The sequence below is a fragment of the Rattus norvegicus genome, chromosome 18 (genome assembly GCF_021556685.1).
Source record: "Rattus norvegicus strain SHRSP/BbbUtx chromosome 18, alternate assembly SHRSP_T2T, whole genome shotgun sequence".
Taxonomy (NCBI): Eukaryota; Metazoa; Chordata; class Mammalia; order Rodentia; family Muridae; genus Rattus; species Rattus norvegicus.
In genome coordinates, this window is record NC_141551.1 from 78,391,645 (window position 1) to 78,404,793 (window position 13,149).

At 52.8% G+C, this 13,149-nt stretch overlaps 1 protein-coding gene across 6 annotated transcripts in view; it reads left to right on the forward strand.

The window, feature by feature from the left end:
• Zfp516 (zinc finger protein 516) overlaps positions 1–13,149 on the forward strand; it is an 88,213-nt gene that overhangs the window by 69,409 nt on the left and 5,655 nt on the right. For 2 of the 6 annotated variants that reach the window (XM_087592267.1, NM_001191695.2), the window contains 3 exon segments: positions 1,427–2,878; positions 7,171–7,275; positions 9,243–9,310. In XM_087592267.1, coding sequence (XP_087448393.1) covers positions 1,427–2,878; positions 7,171–7,275; positions 9,243–9,310 — 1,625 coding nt within the window. 6 annotated transcript variants of the gene reach the window in all.

Consider the following 13,149-nt stretch of genomic DNA (forward strand, 5'->3'; position numbering starts at 1 on the left):
GATAGCTGCTTTCTTGCCCTGCCTTTGAGACAGTTTTTCTGATAAAATTGCCAAGTCAGATCTCTAAAAGCACACAGAGATCATTTTAAAAGAACCAAGTATGTACCTACATCTCCCTTGCTATTCAAGTCTGCACTCTTGGGAAACTACTGGCCATCTCACAAATGACATCTGACATCTCCGTGTGCTCTAAGGGCTAGGGCTGTGAGCTGAAGACCACTGTGGTCTCCTTGGTGGTAAAGAGCCTGTGTTCTCTGGTAAGGACTTGGGCAGTTGCAGGGTGCCTTGGAGATTCAGACACAGATCTGAACAAACCTAGGACACAGTGCACATTTAAAGAAGACATTGGTAAGCCATGGCCTGCTCACCTGTAGTAATGACAGTAGAGTCTAGTCCTTCACCATGGTGGGAGCAGAGCCCCGTGTGGCCCAACCTGCAGGCTACCCTCAGTGCCAGTGTTCTGAGCCATAGGAGCCCAAGCTGAGGGACAAACCCAGCATTGCTCACCTGTCTGGTGACCATGGGTGACACCGCAGAGATATAGAGAGTAAACAGCCTGTGTGCACGTGTGTGCATGTGTGTGCATGTACACAGACCTTTGAAGGGAACTTACTATCAAGACTTTAGAATTGAAAATTGGCCTTCTCGATGAGGAGGTACCAGGTTAAACTGAAGTTGCTTTGTAGTTGCAGTTTCTGAGTCGGCACTGGGGTTCTGGAAACTGTTTCTTCCCTGCCCTGTGTGGTCAGGGTCATGGGGGCTCCCTGCTGACTTCACCACAAATTCTCTATGGTGACCATAACTCACACAGTGCCTTCCTTCGGAGAGCGCTAGAGAATGCACAGGGCCACGTGGTTACAGTTAGACTCCTTCCCTCATTTTTTTTGAGATTATTAGTTGCTTGGGTATACGTGTGGAACTGCACTCGTACAGCAGGAGATCAGAGATACTTATGGGAATCTGTATCCTCTCTCTAAACCACGAGGGCCTGGAGTTCTCCTTGCTTACTGTGTGGATCTAGGGGCCAGACTCCTATCGTCTGACTTGGCAGCAAGGGGCAAGTGCCTTTACCTAGTGAGCCTTCTCGTTAGCCCTCAGTTTCTAAGTGTAACTGGTCACCTGCTCTTTAATCAATAGCACTGGGTAGCTACAAGTAACAAGACAGTATGGCTCCTTTCCCTGACTTTGGGTCATTGATTGAAAACCGACAGCTTGTCTGGTAGAGTATTACCTCTCTGTGTGTGGTTCATTTCTGACAGATCTGTTGAGAGTAAACCCAACCCCAGGACATCCTTGAGGCAGATGCAGGGCCTGGCCCTGACGTGAAGCAGGCAAGCCCTGGAGGGATTGTCTAGCCACTCCGCCCTTCGGCCTCACCTCCTCCTGAGACGTGGTTAACATCCCTTTTACATTTTGCATCTTGCAGGAGGCCAACCAGGACACTGCTGCTCTTCTGGAGAGGTGGCACCCATCCTGCTCTCCAACGGAGACCCGAGTCACAAACTTGGAAATAACCTGCCAGAGGAAGACATCAGCGAGCCCACGGTGGGGATCGCCACGCCGTCTGTGTCCATACTTGAAAACAGCAGCAGAGAGACCACCAAGGGTCCCGAGCAGCATAGACATTCCCTTGACTTAAAGATGCCAGCATTTCACCCCAGGCAGGAAGCCAGCACGCCCGAGCGGGTAGACTTCCCCTCGAGCATGGAAATAGCCAGCCTGCAGCACACCTTGGACAGCCAAGCTGGGCATTCGAAAGAAAAGCTGTCCGATTTGCACAAGGAGCACTGTGGGGTAGGGAAGCGGGCATCTGCCCCTGACCTGGTCCCGTTGGACTTGAGCATGAAGTCGAGCCGGGAAGACCCCAGCAGTAAGGAAGCCAGCTCCCTGCAGACCGCCCTAGTCATTCACCCGTGTCCTTACTGTAACCACAAGACCTACTACCCCGAGGTCCTGTGGATGCACAAGCGCATCTGGCACAGGATCAGCTGCGGCTCTATAGCCCCTCCTTGGACTCAGCCCAGTGGCCACAAGAGCATCTGCAGCAACCTGGCTTTCCTCGCCCGCAGTGGGCGCACAGGGCCCCCGCCTGCTCTCGGGGGCAAGGACTGCCAGCCCCTGCTCCTTGCTCGTTTTACCCGCACCCAGGTGCCAGGTGGGGTACCAGGATCAAAGGGCAGCTCTTCTCCCCTTGGGGTGACCACAAAAGCCGCTAGCATACCTAAGAACAAGGAGAGCCCTTCTGGGGGCCCCTGCGCTTCGTGGGCCCCTGGCCCCGATGGGTATCGGCAGACCAGAGCCGGCCATGGCCAGGATCCACCTAGTGCTGCAGTGCAGGGACCCCTGCCCAAGCCCAAACAGGAGGCTAGCTCCAGGCTGGCACCTTCCCCAGGCAGTGGGGGCCTCAGCAGAAGTGCCACCCCTACACCCTCAGTTATAACCCGTGTTGGTGCCCAGCCCTCAGCCAACAGCAAGCCAGTGGAGAAACTCGGGGTCCCGGCAGTGGGGACTGGCTTTACCCCTCCGAATAAGCACAGTGCCCCAGACTCTCTGAAAGCCAAATTCAGTCCTCAGCCTCAGGGTCAGCCTCCCTCGAAAGGTGAAGGAGGCTCTCCTCTACCTCCCCGAGAAGCCCCTGTGAAGCCGGCCCAGGAGCTGCGAACGCTAGCCACGTGTGCAGCAGGGCCCCGAGGGGACGCAGCCTTGCAGGCTCCGCCCGGCGCGCCTCCCACCTTACACTCCATCCAGCAGGAGCCGGCGGCAGCCGAGGGCCAGGAGAAGCGCCTGGACATCCTCAGTATCTTTAAGTACATTCCAAAGGACTTCGCCACACTCTACCAGGGCTGGGGTGTCAGCAGCCCTGGGCCTGAGCACAGAGGTAAGAAGAGTGGGCTCCCTCCTCCCTGGCTGCTCTGAAGGGCATGTATGCCTTCCATATTGCCCGAGCCTTCAGGGCAGACACCAGCAAGTCGCTGCCTCTTCTTGAACTAACCCTAGATCTCAACACATCTCCCTCTCTGGATACTGTGTGTCTGGGTCAGCAGTCAGCAGTCTCTGCCTGTTCCCCTTCTTGTGTGTGGTAAATTAGAGACCCACCTGTTTGCTCTGTTCTGTAACTGACCGAGCAGACAGGCCTGACCACACATGTCACCTTACAAACATTGGCGCGCACACACCCTGTGCTTGTCCACAGCACGTCTTTCATTTGTGTATAAGTAACACAAAAGGCGCACAAGCAATACCCTGCAGGCAGGATATGGATGTGTGCATAAAGAGTGGAGGGCTGAGCTGTCCTCTGTCCCTTAAGCACTACTTAACGGTGTTCCCATCCCTCCTCCTCTGTACTCTTCACGGCTAACAGCAGTGCTCGTCAAGTCTCCTGTGTGCTTGGGCCCAACTGTGTTTGGGATAGTTACTGTATATAGTGTTTTAAGAATGCGGCCCAAATCTAAAGACCACATTGATTTACGTCTCACACGAACCTTTCACACGCAGTCTGGAGGAGGTGGCGTTAGTAGGTCTGTCACATGCTGGTGAGAGGCGTGAGATCCTAAGGTTTGGAGCCTTTGACCTGGATGCTCGGAGCTTCGGCAGCTGGTACTGGTACCGTTCCCCTGTAGGTTTCCCCTGCCAGGCGGACATGTCTTGGATACAGTAATCCTGTACCATGGTCCTGTTCTCGAATGTAAACGAAAGGCAGCTCTCACTTGACATGTGTAACATGGGGAAGAATAGAGCCAGCCGGTTAAGATAAATCAGAGGAGAGACAGGAAGATCGAAAATCCGAGGTCAGCCTCTGCTGTAAGCAGGACCTGACATCATGCCACTCTCTGCCTGTTCCTGTGGTCCTAACCCTTCCATGAGTAGTGTCTTGGTCACAGAGTGATGGCCTCGTTACTGTGTGAAGCAGCTGTCTGTAATCCAGCTCCAGAGATGCAGGGCATCGGGAGGACTGTTAGAGAGACGCAGGGTTGCAGGGCTCTGTCTATGGAGGTGGGGGAGCCTGCTGGTTCTTACTTGATTGGGGGTGTGCCTGTGACTGGAGAGTTCCCTTTTCCTTTCTCAGTTTTGGCTGTGTGAGTGGTTCTTAGGCCCCTTACAGCCCTGTGCTGTGAGATCTGTTGTGTGCAGATTGTCTCTGTTGTGTCAAGTGGCAGTGTGGCAGGCTGTGGGAGGGCAGCATTCTCTGTTCTTCAGGAGAACGTCCTCTTGGAGCCCACCGCGGGAAAGCCACCCGTGAGGCTGGCTAGTCCTTGGCAGCCCTTCTGTGTTGTCCCGGCCTCTTGCAGCTGACTTTGGATGTTCACACCATGTTCTAGTGGCTGACCCACATGGTAATTGAACTGCTGGTGGCCTCAGTAGTGTGCATGGCTCTTGACCTGCCCACGTATACCTGGGTGAGCTAGGCAGGGATACCGTACACAACCTGCTGTAAAATTCTCAGTTACTCAGAAGCATCTTTGTTTGAATGGAAGGCTATCTCGGGAGTAAACAGCTTCAGCTTGCTTTCCCAGAACCTTCGCTCGTGAAGGCAGGCGCTGCACAGTAGAAAGCAGCTTGTTCTGAAAGCCCCACCCAGCCCTCTGGCCCGTGCTGCCCTGTGTGTCTGGGCAGTAGCTGCTGACTTGGGACGGTCTGAATGTTGCTTTCGTAGGGTGGGCTGTGAAGCTGCACGTCTCTAGCAGAGCACAGAAGAGCAACTGTTGTTGCCTCAGGGGTGTCGTCTCAGCTTGTCAGAACAAACCCCACTGCATCCACTGCCTTGCTATAGAGTGACCAGAGTCTGGCTGTGACAGAAGTGCTTTGTTAATTCAGGAGAAATAAGAGGTCACTGTGTCCCCACTCCGACCTGCTTGTATTACATGGTAATATGGATTTCAGACAGCGAGATGAGAATTCTAGGTTAGGACTTCCTACTGGAACTTAAACAATCACATATACTAAGGGTAAGACGGCCACAGGGGTCTCCTTGTTTGTAGTAACCTTCTGGCCTTTGTTCCTCCTTATACATCACACGTCACAAGTTGATGAGACTGCATGTGTCCCTCTGCATGGCCAGGCCTATTTTCTCACTATGGACACTGCTGTCGCCTACAGCCTGTGGTTCTAGGGAAGCATGTTGCAGCTCTTTGCTCCCAAGGCAGACTTCCTTTCCAATGGAAGAGAACCCAGACGTGTGCAGCAGCTGGGCGTGGTACCGTTGGCTGTAATGAGCGAGCGTCCTTTCTTAAACTAGTGAAGTGAATGTGCTGTAGGGGTGTGGGACGTGTGTGTGTGAGTGTGAGTGTGTGTGTGTGTGTTAGTGTAGGGGGGCTGTGTGTGTGTGTGGGGTTGTGTGCACTAGTGTGTATGGGGTTGTATGTGTTAGTGTGAAGCTGTATATGTATGTTAGTGTGGGACTGCATGTGTATGTTAGTGTGAATCTGTGTGTGTTAATGTATGTGGGGCTGAGTGTGGGGCTGCGTGCTTATGTGTGTGTGTTAATGTGAGGCTGCGTGTGTGTGTGTGTGTGTGTGTGTGTGTGTGTCTGTGTGTGTGTGTGTGTATGTGTTAGTGTGGGGCTGTGTGTGCTAGCTCACTGAGTGCATACCAGAGCTTGGGTCGGGCGTGGACAGCAGTGGGAAGAGGGATAGTGACTGAGGTGGGCTGTGGGAAGCCAGCTGATGGCACTGTCGGTGTCATCACTTGGTGTGTGGTTGGGTGAAGTGTTTTGATGCCATAAAATATACCCAGGGACATTCTAGAAGGATGCCAGCAGAAGGTTCTTAGGCATCCAGCTTGGTCGAACAGGAAGGGGACAAGATCACTTTCCAGATTGAGAGGCCCTATAGAGGAACAAGGTGACCCATAGGCTCCCTGTGCACCAGCTACTTGGCTGAAGGGACGTGGGATACCAGCCTGCTGGATCCAGGGGAGCTGAAGGGATCCCCATTTTCCCCAGTGCCTGGCTTTGTGGGGTGTGGCCCACACGTCGTCCCTTCTGCAGTTGGCCTTGCTGCTCTGCCCATTGCTTTCCGTAGTTTTCTGGGTGCAGTCTGACCTTAGTTTTGCTTTTCTTTCCTGTGTTTGTAGGGTCACATGTAGAAAGTTATTGTTCCAATCAAGAGTTAGAAAAGGACAGAGGACATGCAGCTCATTCAGGATCTGTGACCTTTCCCATGGGTCATCCTCACCTTCTACCATGAGCGTTGATCTGTTAGGATCAGTCAGTGGCTTCTCATTAGTGTTTCTGTGCGTTCCCGAGTAAGTCGTCTGCAGGTCTCACTGCACAGTAAGGAATGGATGTGGCTCCTACCTGTTGAGCTTGGGACCTAGAGGACGGTCCTGGGGTGTCCCTTCTGTTTGCCTTGGAGCGTTACCTGTCACATGGTAGCATGTCAGCAGACAGGTAAAGGAAAACATGTAAAGAATTGTGGCCACAAAGAGAGAAAGACACCTTTCTAGCTCAGGTTTCCTGCTCGTACCCCGTCGCATTTCTGGGTGCACACTGGAGCAGAGCTCCTTGCAGCAGGCATTACAGGAAGTGGGAGGGAGCCAGGGGAAGCCAAAGTCCTCTGCAGCCCTTTCCTGGCGAAGCCGCACGATGCCCCTGGCTCTGAGGGAAGCCCAGGATTCAGGCCAGGGCAGAAAGGTGTCTGTTGCTCTGTCCTGCCTTGCTGATGGATGGACAGCCTACGTTGGGGACTATCGCCTGCTGTTTGCTGTCAGCCCAGGACTGTGTGTCTTTTGTGCTAGAGGCAGGTAGATAGGAGGCCACAGTGGGGCGGCTGCTGTTCGCGCCGCCCAGATTCTGTCTGTTGGGAGTGCAGTTGTGGGCACAGTGGGCTCTGGTCCTAGTCACTTCCTGCTATCTCAAGACCGTCTCTGTGACACTGATGTCATTCTCATTTGTTTGCTCTACTGCTTGACAGAGCCAGGTGACATCTGGGTGGTACACACAGTCCAGCAGTGACAACAGGCCCTGTCTTGTCTCTGGGGGCATTTAAGTCACTGTAATTTATGTATCCTTGCAGTTTTGTATACCTGGCCTGTCAGCTGAGCCAAGACAAGGCTGACAGTTGTCACAGGGCCAGTGGTGGCTTCTCACATTGACATGTCGGACAGACTAATGATGTCCTCCTCTCTCCCTCCCCTTCCCTTCTTCTTCATGTTGTCCCACATCACTGACAGGGACACCGCGGACACAGGCCCGCCAGGGAGACTTTGTCTGTGTGGAGTGCGGCAAGAGTTTCCACCAGCCCAGCCAACTCAGGGCCCACCTTCGGGCACACACAGGTATCGCAGCTTGTGCTATGTGACTGGCCAGTGCCAAGTGTGTGTATGTGTGTGGGGGTCGGGGGGTATTTTCTAGTCTCATTTTGGTGTTGTCGTGACAAATGCTATGACCAAAACAACTCGGAGATGGTTCATGTGGCATATACTTCCAGTCACGGTCCGAGAGGGTAGTCAGTCAGGGCAAGAACTCCAGGGCAGACACGGTGCAGGGACACCCCTTGCTGGCCTGCAGACACATGCAGGGACACCCCTTGCTGGGCTGCAGACACGGTGTAGGGATGCCCCTTGCTGGGCTGCAGACACAGTGCAGGGATGTTCCTTGCTGGGCTGCAGACACGGTGCAGGGACACCCCTTGCTGGCCTGCAGACACATGCAGGGACGCTCCTTGCTGGCCTGCAGACACCCCAGGGACGCTGGCTGGCTCTCGGGTTCAGTGAGTCACAGGCTTAGGCTCAGTTAGCTCTTCTTAGATGGCCCAAGAGCAACTGTCTATGGCTGGGTCTGCCCACAGTGGACCGTGTCCTCTGTATAAATTAACCATCAAGATACTGCCTGACCGACAGACATGCCCTGGCCTGCCTGACCCAAGCATTTCGTCCGTGAATCTCTCTTCCAGGTGACTAACCAGCACAGAGCTCTTTCTGTAGTCATGGCTGTCACCGTGGGCACATTTAGGTGTCCGCTTCGCCGGAGCTCTACTGTGTCATCTGCCTCCCTCTCAGTGACCCTCATTCTCCTGTTCAGTACCTGGCAAGGCTTTTTGGTTTAGTGTGAGGAGAGACCGTTGCGTGTGCTCCTCTCAACGGCCGTGCTGATGGACGTGACGATGAGTTGCAGCTGCCACCATCCTTTGTGGCACCAGACGTTCTTCTAGCTCACACCCTGGTGACCCCCATCCTGACGGGTCGAGCTGGCCCACGGATATGTATGTGGAGATGCCTTCTTTGACCAGGGGTGTCCTGAAATACCTCCAGGCCTCTGTATAACTCTAGCCTGAGACTGCATGCGATACCTGTGTGTCACGACAGAGCGTAGCAGGATGGGTACACTGTCTAGCAGTGTGCACACATCCACAGGAGTCAGCCTGATGCCCAGTGACACAGGCTGAGTGACCAGCAGAGAAGAAACAGGTCCCTTTACCCCCACACTGAGAATTGTGCTGTTAGTGATTGCATTCACGGTGTAGCATGTGTGGCCCGGGCATCCATGATTGAGGGGTCTCACTGTAAGTGCTGTGACAACTGCAGTTTCCAGGAGCAGGCTGGGTGCTGTGTGCTTCTGCACTGTAAGTGCTGTGACATCTGCAGTTTCCAGGAGCAGGCTAGGTGCTGTGTGCTTCTGCACTGTAAGTGCTGTGACAACTGCAGTTTCCAGGAGCAGGCTGGGTGCTGTGTGCTTCTGCACTGTAAGTGCTGTGACATCTGCAGTTTCCAGGAGCAGGCTGTGTGCTGTGTGCTTCTGCACTGTAAGTGCTGTGACAACTGCAGTTTCCAGGAGCAGGCTGGGTGCTGTGTGCTTCTGCACTGTAAGTGCTGTGACATCTGCAGTTTCCAGGAGCAGGCTGGGTGCTGTGTGCTTCTGCACTGTAAGTGCTGTGACAACTGCAGTTTCCAGGAGCAGGCTAGGTGCTGTGTGCTTCTGCACTGTAAGTGCTGTGACATCTGCAGTTTCCAGGAGCAGGCTGGGTGCTGTGTGCTTCTGCACTGTAAGTGCTGTGACAACTGCAGTTTCCAGGAGCAGGCTGGGTGCTGTGTGCTTCTGCACTGTAAGTGCTGTGACAACTGCAGTTTCCAGGAGCAGGCTGGGTGCTGTGTGCTTCTGCACTGTAAGTGCTGTGACAACTGCAGTTTCCAGGAGCAGGCTGGGTGCTGTGTGCTTCTGCAGAGTCCTTCGCCCCTAGCGGCCCCCTGGACTGATGCTCAGGGACCTCCTCAGCCTTCTGCTAACAGAGCCTTTCTTCCCACAGTGGTGTTTGAGTGTGACAGTCCACGGGGTTCTGAAGTTCACACAGCCTCCACGGATACCCCTAAACAAGTATGTCCTGTGCTGCGTGTCTGGTTGTCAGTGCGGTGTCTGCAAACACTTGGGGCACAGGGTCCCCAAAGCACCCATGTATCATGTGGCCGTGGACTAATTCCATGTCAACCAGGGCTGACGGTGGGTGACCAGAAAGCAGGGGTCCACTTAGCTGTCAGCTGCTGCAGACCTGCCGTGATGACTGGGGTGGGGGCTGACAGTGACTATTAGTGACGAGTACATTACAAGCATTTAGTAACTTTCCAGGCGTCTGGGTCTAAGTTGGCCTGTGAATAAATCCCGTCCTGCCTCCTCTAAGAGCACTACTCTTGGATTCGTTTGTAGGAGATTCCTCTCAAAGACGTTGATCTGATGTATGACCTGAGAAACAGGCTCTTGAGCATCAAGGAGTCACCCGAACCCTCTCCTGCCAGAGCATGGCTATGGCCTTAGGACACTTGATGTGCAGGGGCCGTAGCAAAGCCTTGTGCTATGCTTGGTTCATAGGATGGCTCTGGGGACAGTACAAGTGTTTCTTTTCTGTTACCCTAGGCCGATAGTGCTATCTGTGACCTTCTGCGCAGGCGACTTGCACCCCTCCCATTGTCTTCATCCTTCACACCATGGGGTGGGGTTATCAGCTACTCGGGAAACTCCTCAGCTGCACGACTTTCCCCACTGCCCAAGCCCTAGTCAGATTCAGGTCTGTGTGCCTGTCCCCACGGTGTGCCATGTCCTCTAATGAAAGGGAGGATTAGGCCTGTGGTGACTCATTGAGGAACTTTTGAGAATTATTTTAGCTTATTTCAGTAACACCTGTGGTCCAAACGTATAGAGCAGTCAGTCCCTTTGTGGCATTGATAGAGTTGTAAAGGGAATAGAATCTCTCCTGGGTACTGAAGAGCAAGGTGGCCCAGCACAGGGCCTGCCTTGGCATCCAGTTGGTGCTGTCTTAACAGACCTAAGGTCACGTGCTACAGAAGGGTCCACTGAGAGGTATGCTGGATGCGGTGACAGGAGGTCATGTGACTACAGGGCTGCTTTTTTGGGGTATCACAGCTAGAGTGACTCCTACGCTCTCCTGCTTACAGGCGGCCTCCAGGGCCACCAAAGGCCCACATTTATTTGCCAGATACCTCAGCAAGGGACAGTTGTCTTCGTAATGGAAGAACACTCAAGCAGTGAGAGTGCACACAGAGACCACAGCATGTTGCTTGTGTCTGTGGACAGGACCATTCCCGCCAGAGGCTGTCAGTACTGTCTTGTGCTAAGGAGCAGCCTCGAGGCCTCCGTCTGCACTTCGCCTTTCCGGGATGTGCTGGTGGGGTTGTGTGTGCTGATTTTGCTTCGTTTGAGAGGCCAGTTTCTACTTGTTTGTAATCCAGGAGAACCATTGGCTTGTACAGTCTTGTGAACGTGGCATTTCCCAGTAGTTTTCCGGGTAGTTCTTCCTGCCTGTTACTGCATCAAGGTTTTGTACAGAGAGCCACAGAACAAGTGTCATGGCTAGTATTGTCAGCTTACAGGATCTACAGTCATCTGGGAGACCAGCTTTTGGTATCTGAGACCGTTTCCAGAGTAGGTTGGGTGTAGTGGGATGACAGCAGTAATCTGGGCGGCGCCAGGCCGAGTGCTGGTATCCTGGCCTGTGTAGAGTGAGCCAAACTCTCTTTGTGCAGCCACTCCTCCCTTCTCCTTGCTTCCTGACAGGATATGATGTGATAGCTGCCCAAAGCTCCTGACAGCAAGGCTTCTCTGTGACTATAGACCGTACACTTGAACCATGAGCCCATTCCCTTCCTTCCCTAAGTTGCCTAGTCTAGTACTTTGACAGGAGCAGCTGGAAACGTGACTGGTGCACACTGATTTTGGATACCAGCATCTCTGTTTCCCATAACAGACTTGGAGAGCCACAGGATGCTGCAGTGTAGCAATGAGACTGAACCAGCACGGGCTCTGGCTGGTCTCTGCAGTGTCGCTCTCAGACTTTGCAGTGATTGGCTGCCCACTGTCACCTCTCAGACTGTCTCATACATGAACTTGGAGGAGTGAGGGGCCAGTTTCCTAGGGTGTCCGAGGGTAGTCTCTACCTGAGCGTGTCCTGTGTAAGCCTGTCAGAGGTCACCAACCTCTCCTTTGTGATGCCCATAACCTCTCACCGGAGGTAAGAAAGAGGCTGAGCCTTGGAACTTAGTTTATGGCATGGATTTGCAGAAGGCAGCTGTGACCATGTGGTTTGTCTTCTGAACTGCTGCTGTTTCTCAGGAATTGTGGCAAGCAAGACGGAAACACACTGAAGGAGCCATGCTGGATCCTGGCACTGAGTTGAGGAGCCCCACATGGAGGGCTCTGAAGGGAGGGCAGGCCTTCCCAGGACACTCTTGCGTCTTTGTTGAAGATGAGCGTTCACAGGCATGGAGAGCATTGCAACCATACTTCCAGGGAGAGTTGACTCTCACTTGTGTAAAGAGGCTGCATCATGTCCACATTTAGGTTCCTGTAATCCTCAGCATTTGCCATTAGAAAAAACTCTTTGAAAATTATGTTAAAGTGTGGGTGTTATTGGCCCATGGTAAAACCTGTCTGCTATTACAGAGGAACGGTTTTTAATCATTATTTTATTGCTGAACAACTATAAGTTGAAGTAGCTGGTGAGGTGGCTAGGTGGGTGAGGTGCTGGCTGGCAAGCCCGAGGACCCACGCAAGCCTTGAAGCCTGGAAGGAGCGAACCGTCTCCTGCTCATTGCCCTCTGACCTCCACACATGCACCATAGTGCACATGTCCACATGCACACACTGCAAATACATACACACATGCACCGTAGTGCACATGTCCACATGCAGACACTGCAAATACATACACACATGTCCCATAGTACACATGTCCACATGCACACACACTGCAAATACATACACACATGCATCGTAGTGCACATGTCCACATGCACACACTGCAAATACATACACACGTGCCCCATAGTGCACATGTCCATATGCATACACTGCAGATGTGTACAAGTACTAAAACATTTCAAGAGAAGGCGTTTAAGTACTTTTGAAACTAACGTCCTAATCCTACCCCCTACACACACACACACACACACACACACACACACACACACACACACACACACCCCGTTTAGAGTTTTGCTGTAATGTGAAATACAGTGTTTTTACTTGTTTGGATTTATTGTCAGAATCTAAAGACTATGATTAATAGTTTATTCTTCATGATTCTAAGTGTTCGCTTAAAATAGTTAAGCTGGAGAAATAATCCCATTAGTCAGATTAACAAACGCGTAAACATAAACGGCAGCCACTCCGCACCGTTCGCAGCGCATGTGCGACAGCAGATGACTGTGCAGTCCAGGGGGTTGTGAATCAGCGTCTGTGGCCCATGCTCACCAGTGAGTGTGGTTTTGGCATCAGGTTCTGAGGGCTGAAAACATGGCTGACAGTTACGGGCCTGGCTGTTCTTTCTGAGACCCGGGTTCAGTTCCCAGCACCCACATGGCAGCTCACGGTTGTCTGTAATACCAGTTCCGGGGGATCTGATGCCCTTACGCAGATATACATGCAGGCACAACACAAAGGCATGTGAAATAAAAATAGATAAGTCATTAAAAAGTTTTTAAAAAGAGAGATTGTTAAAATAAACTCTAATAGCTAACGCAAGTTGAAGCTCTTATTCATAAAGCCGTGAAGTCAAACAAGCATCCCTGAGACGTCGTCTGTTCTTGCCAAGTACAGCATTCTGCTGATGTGAGCGAGCGCCTGAGTTCACGGAACTGTCTCTGCTGACTGACCCTCGGCCTGCGCAAGGCCCAGGTCCCCGAGTCTGGTGTGCAGCTTTGCAT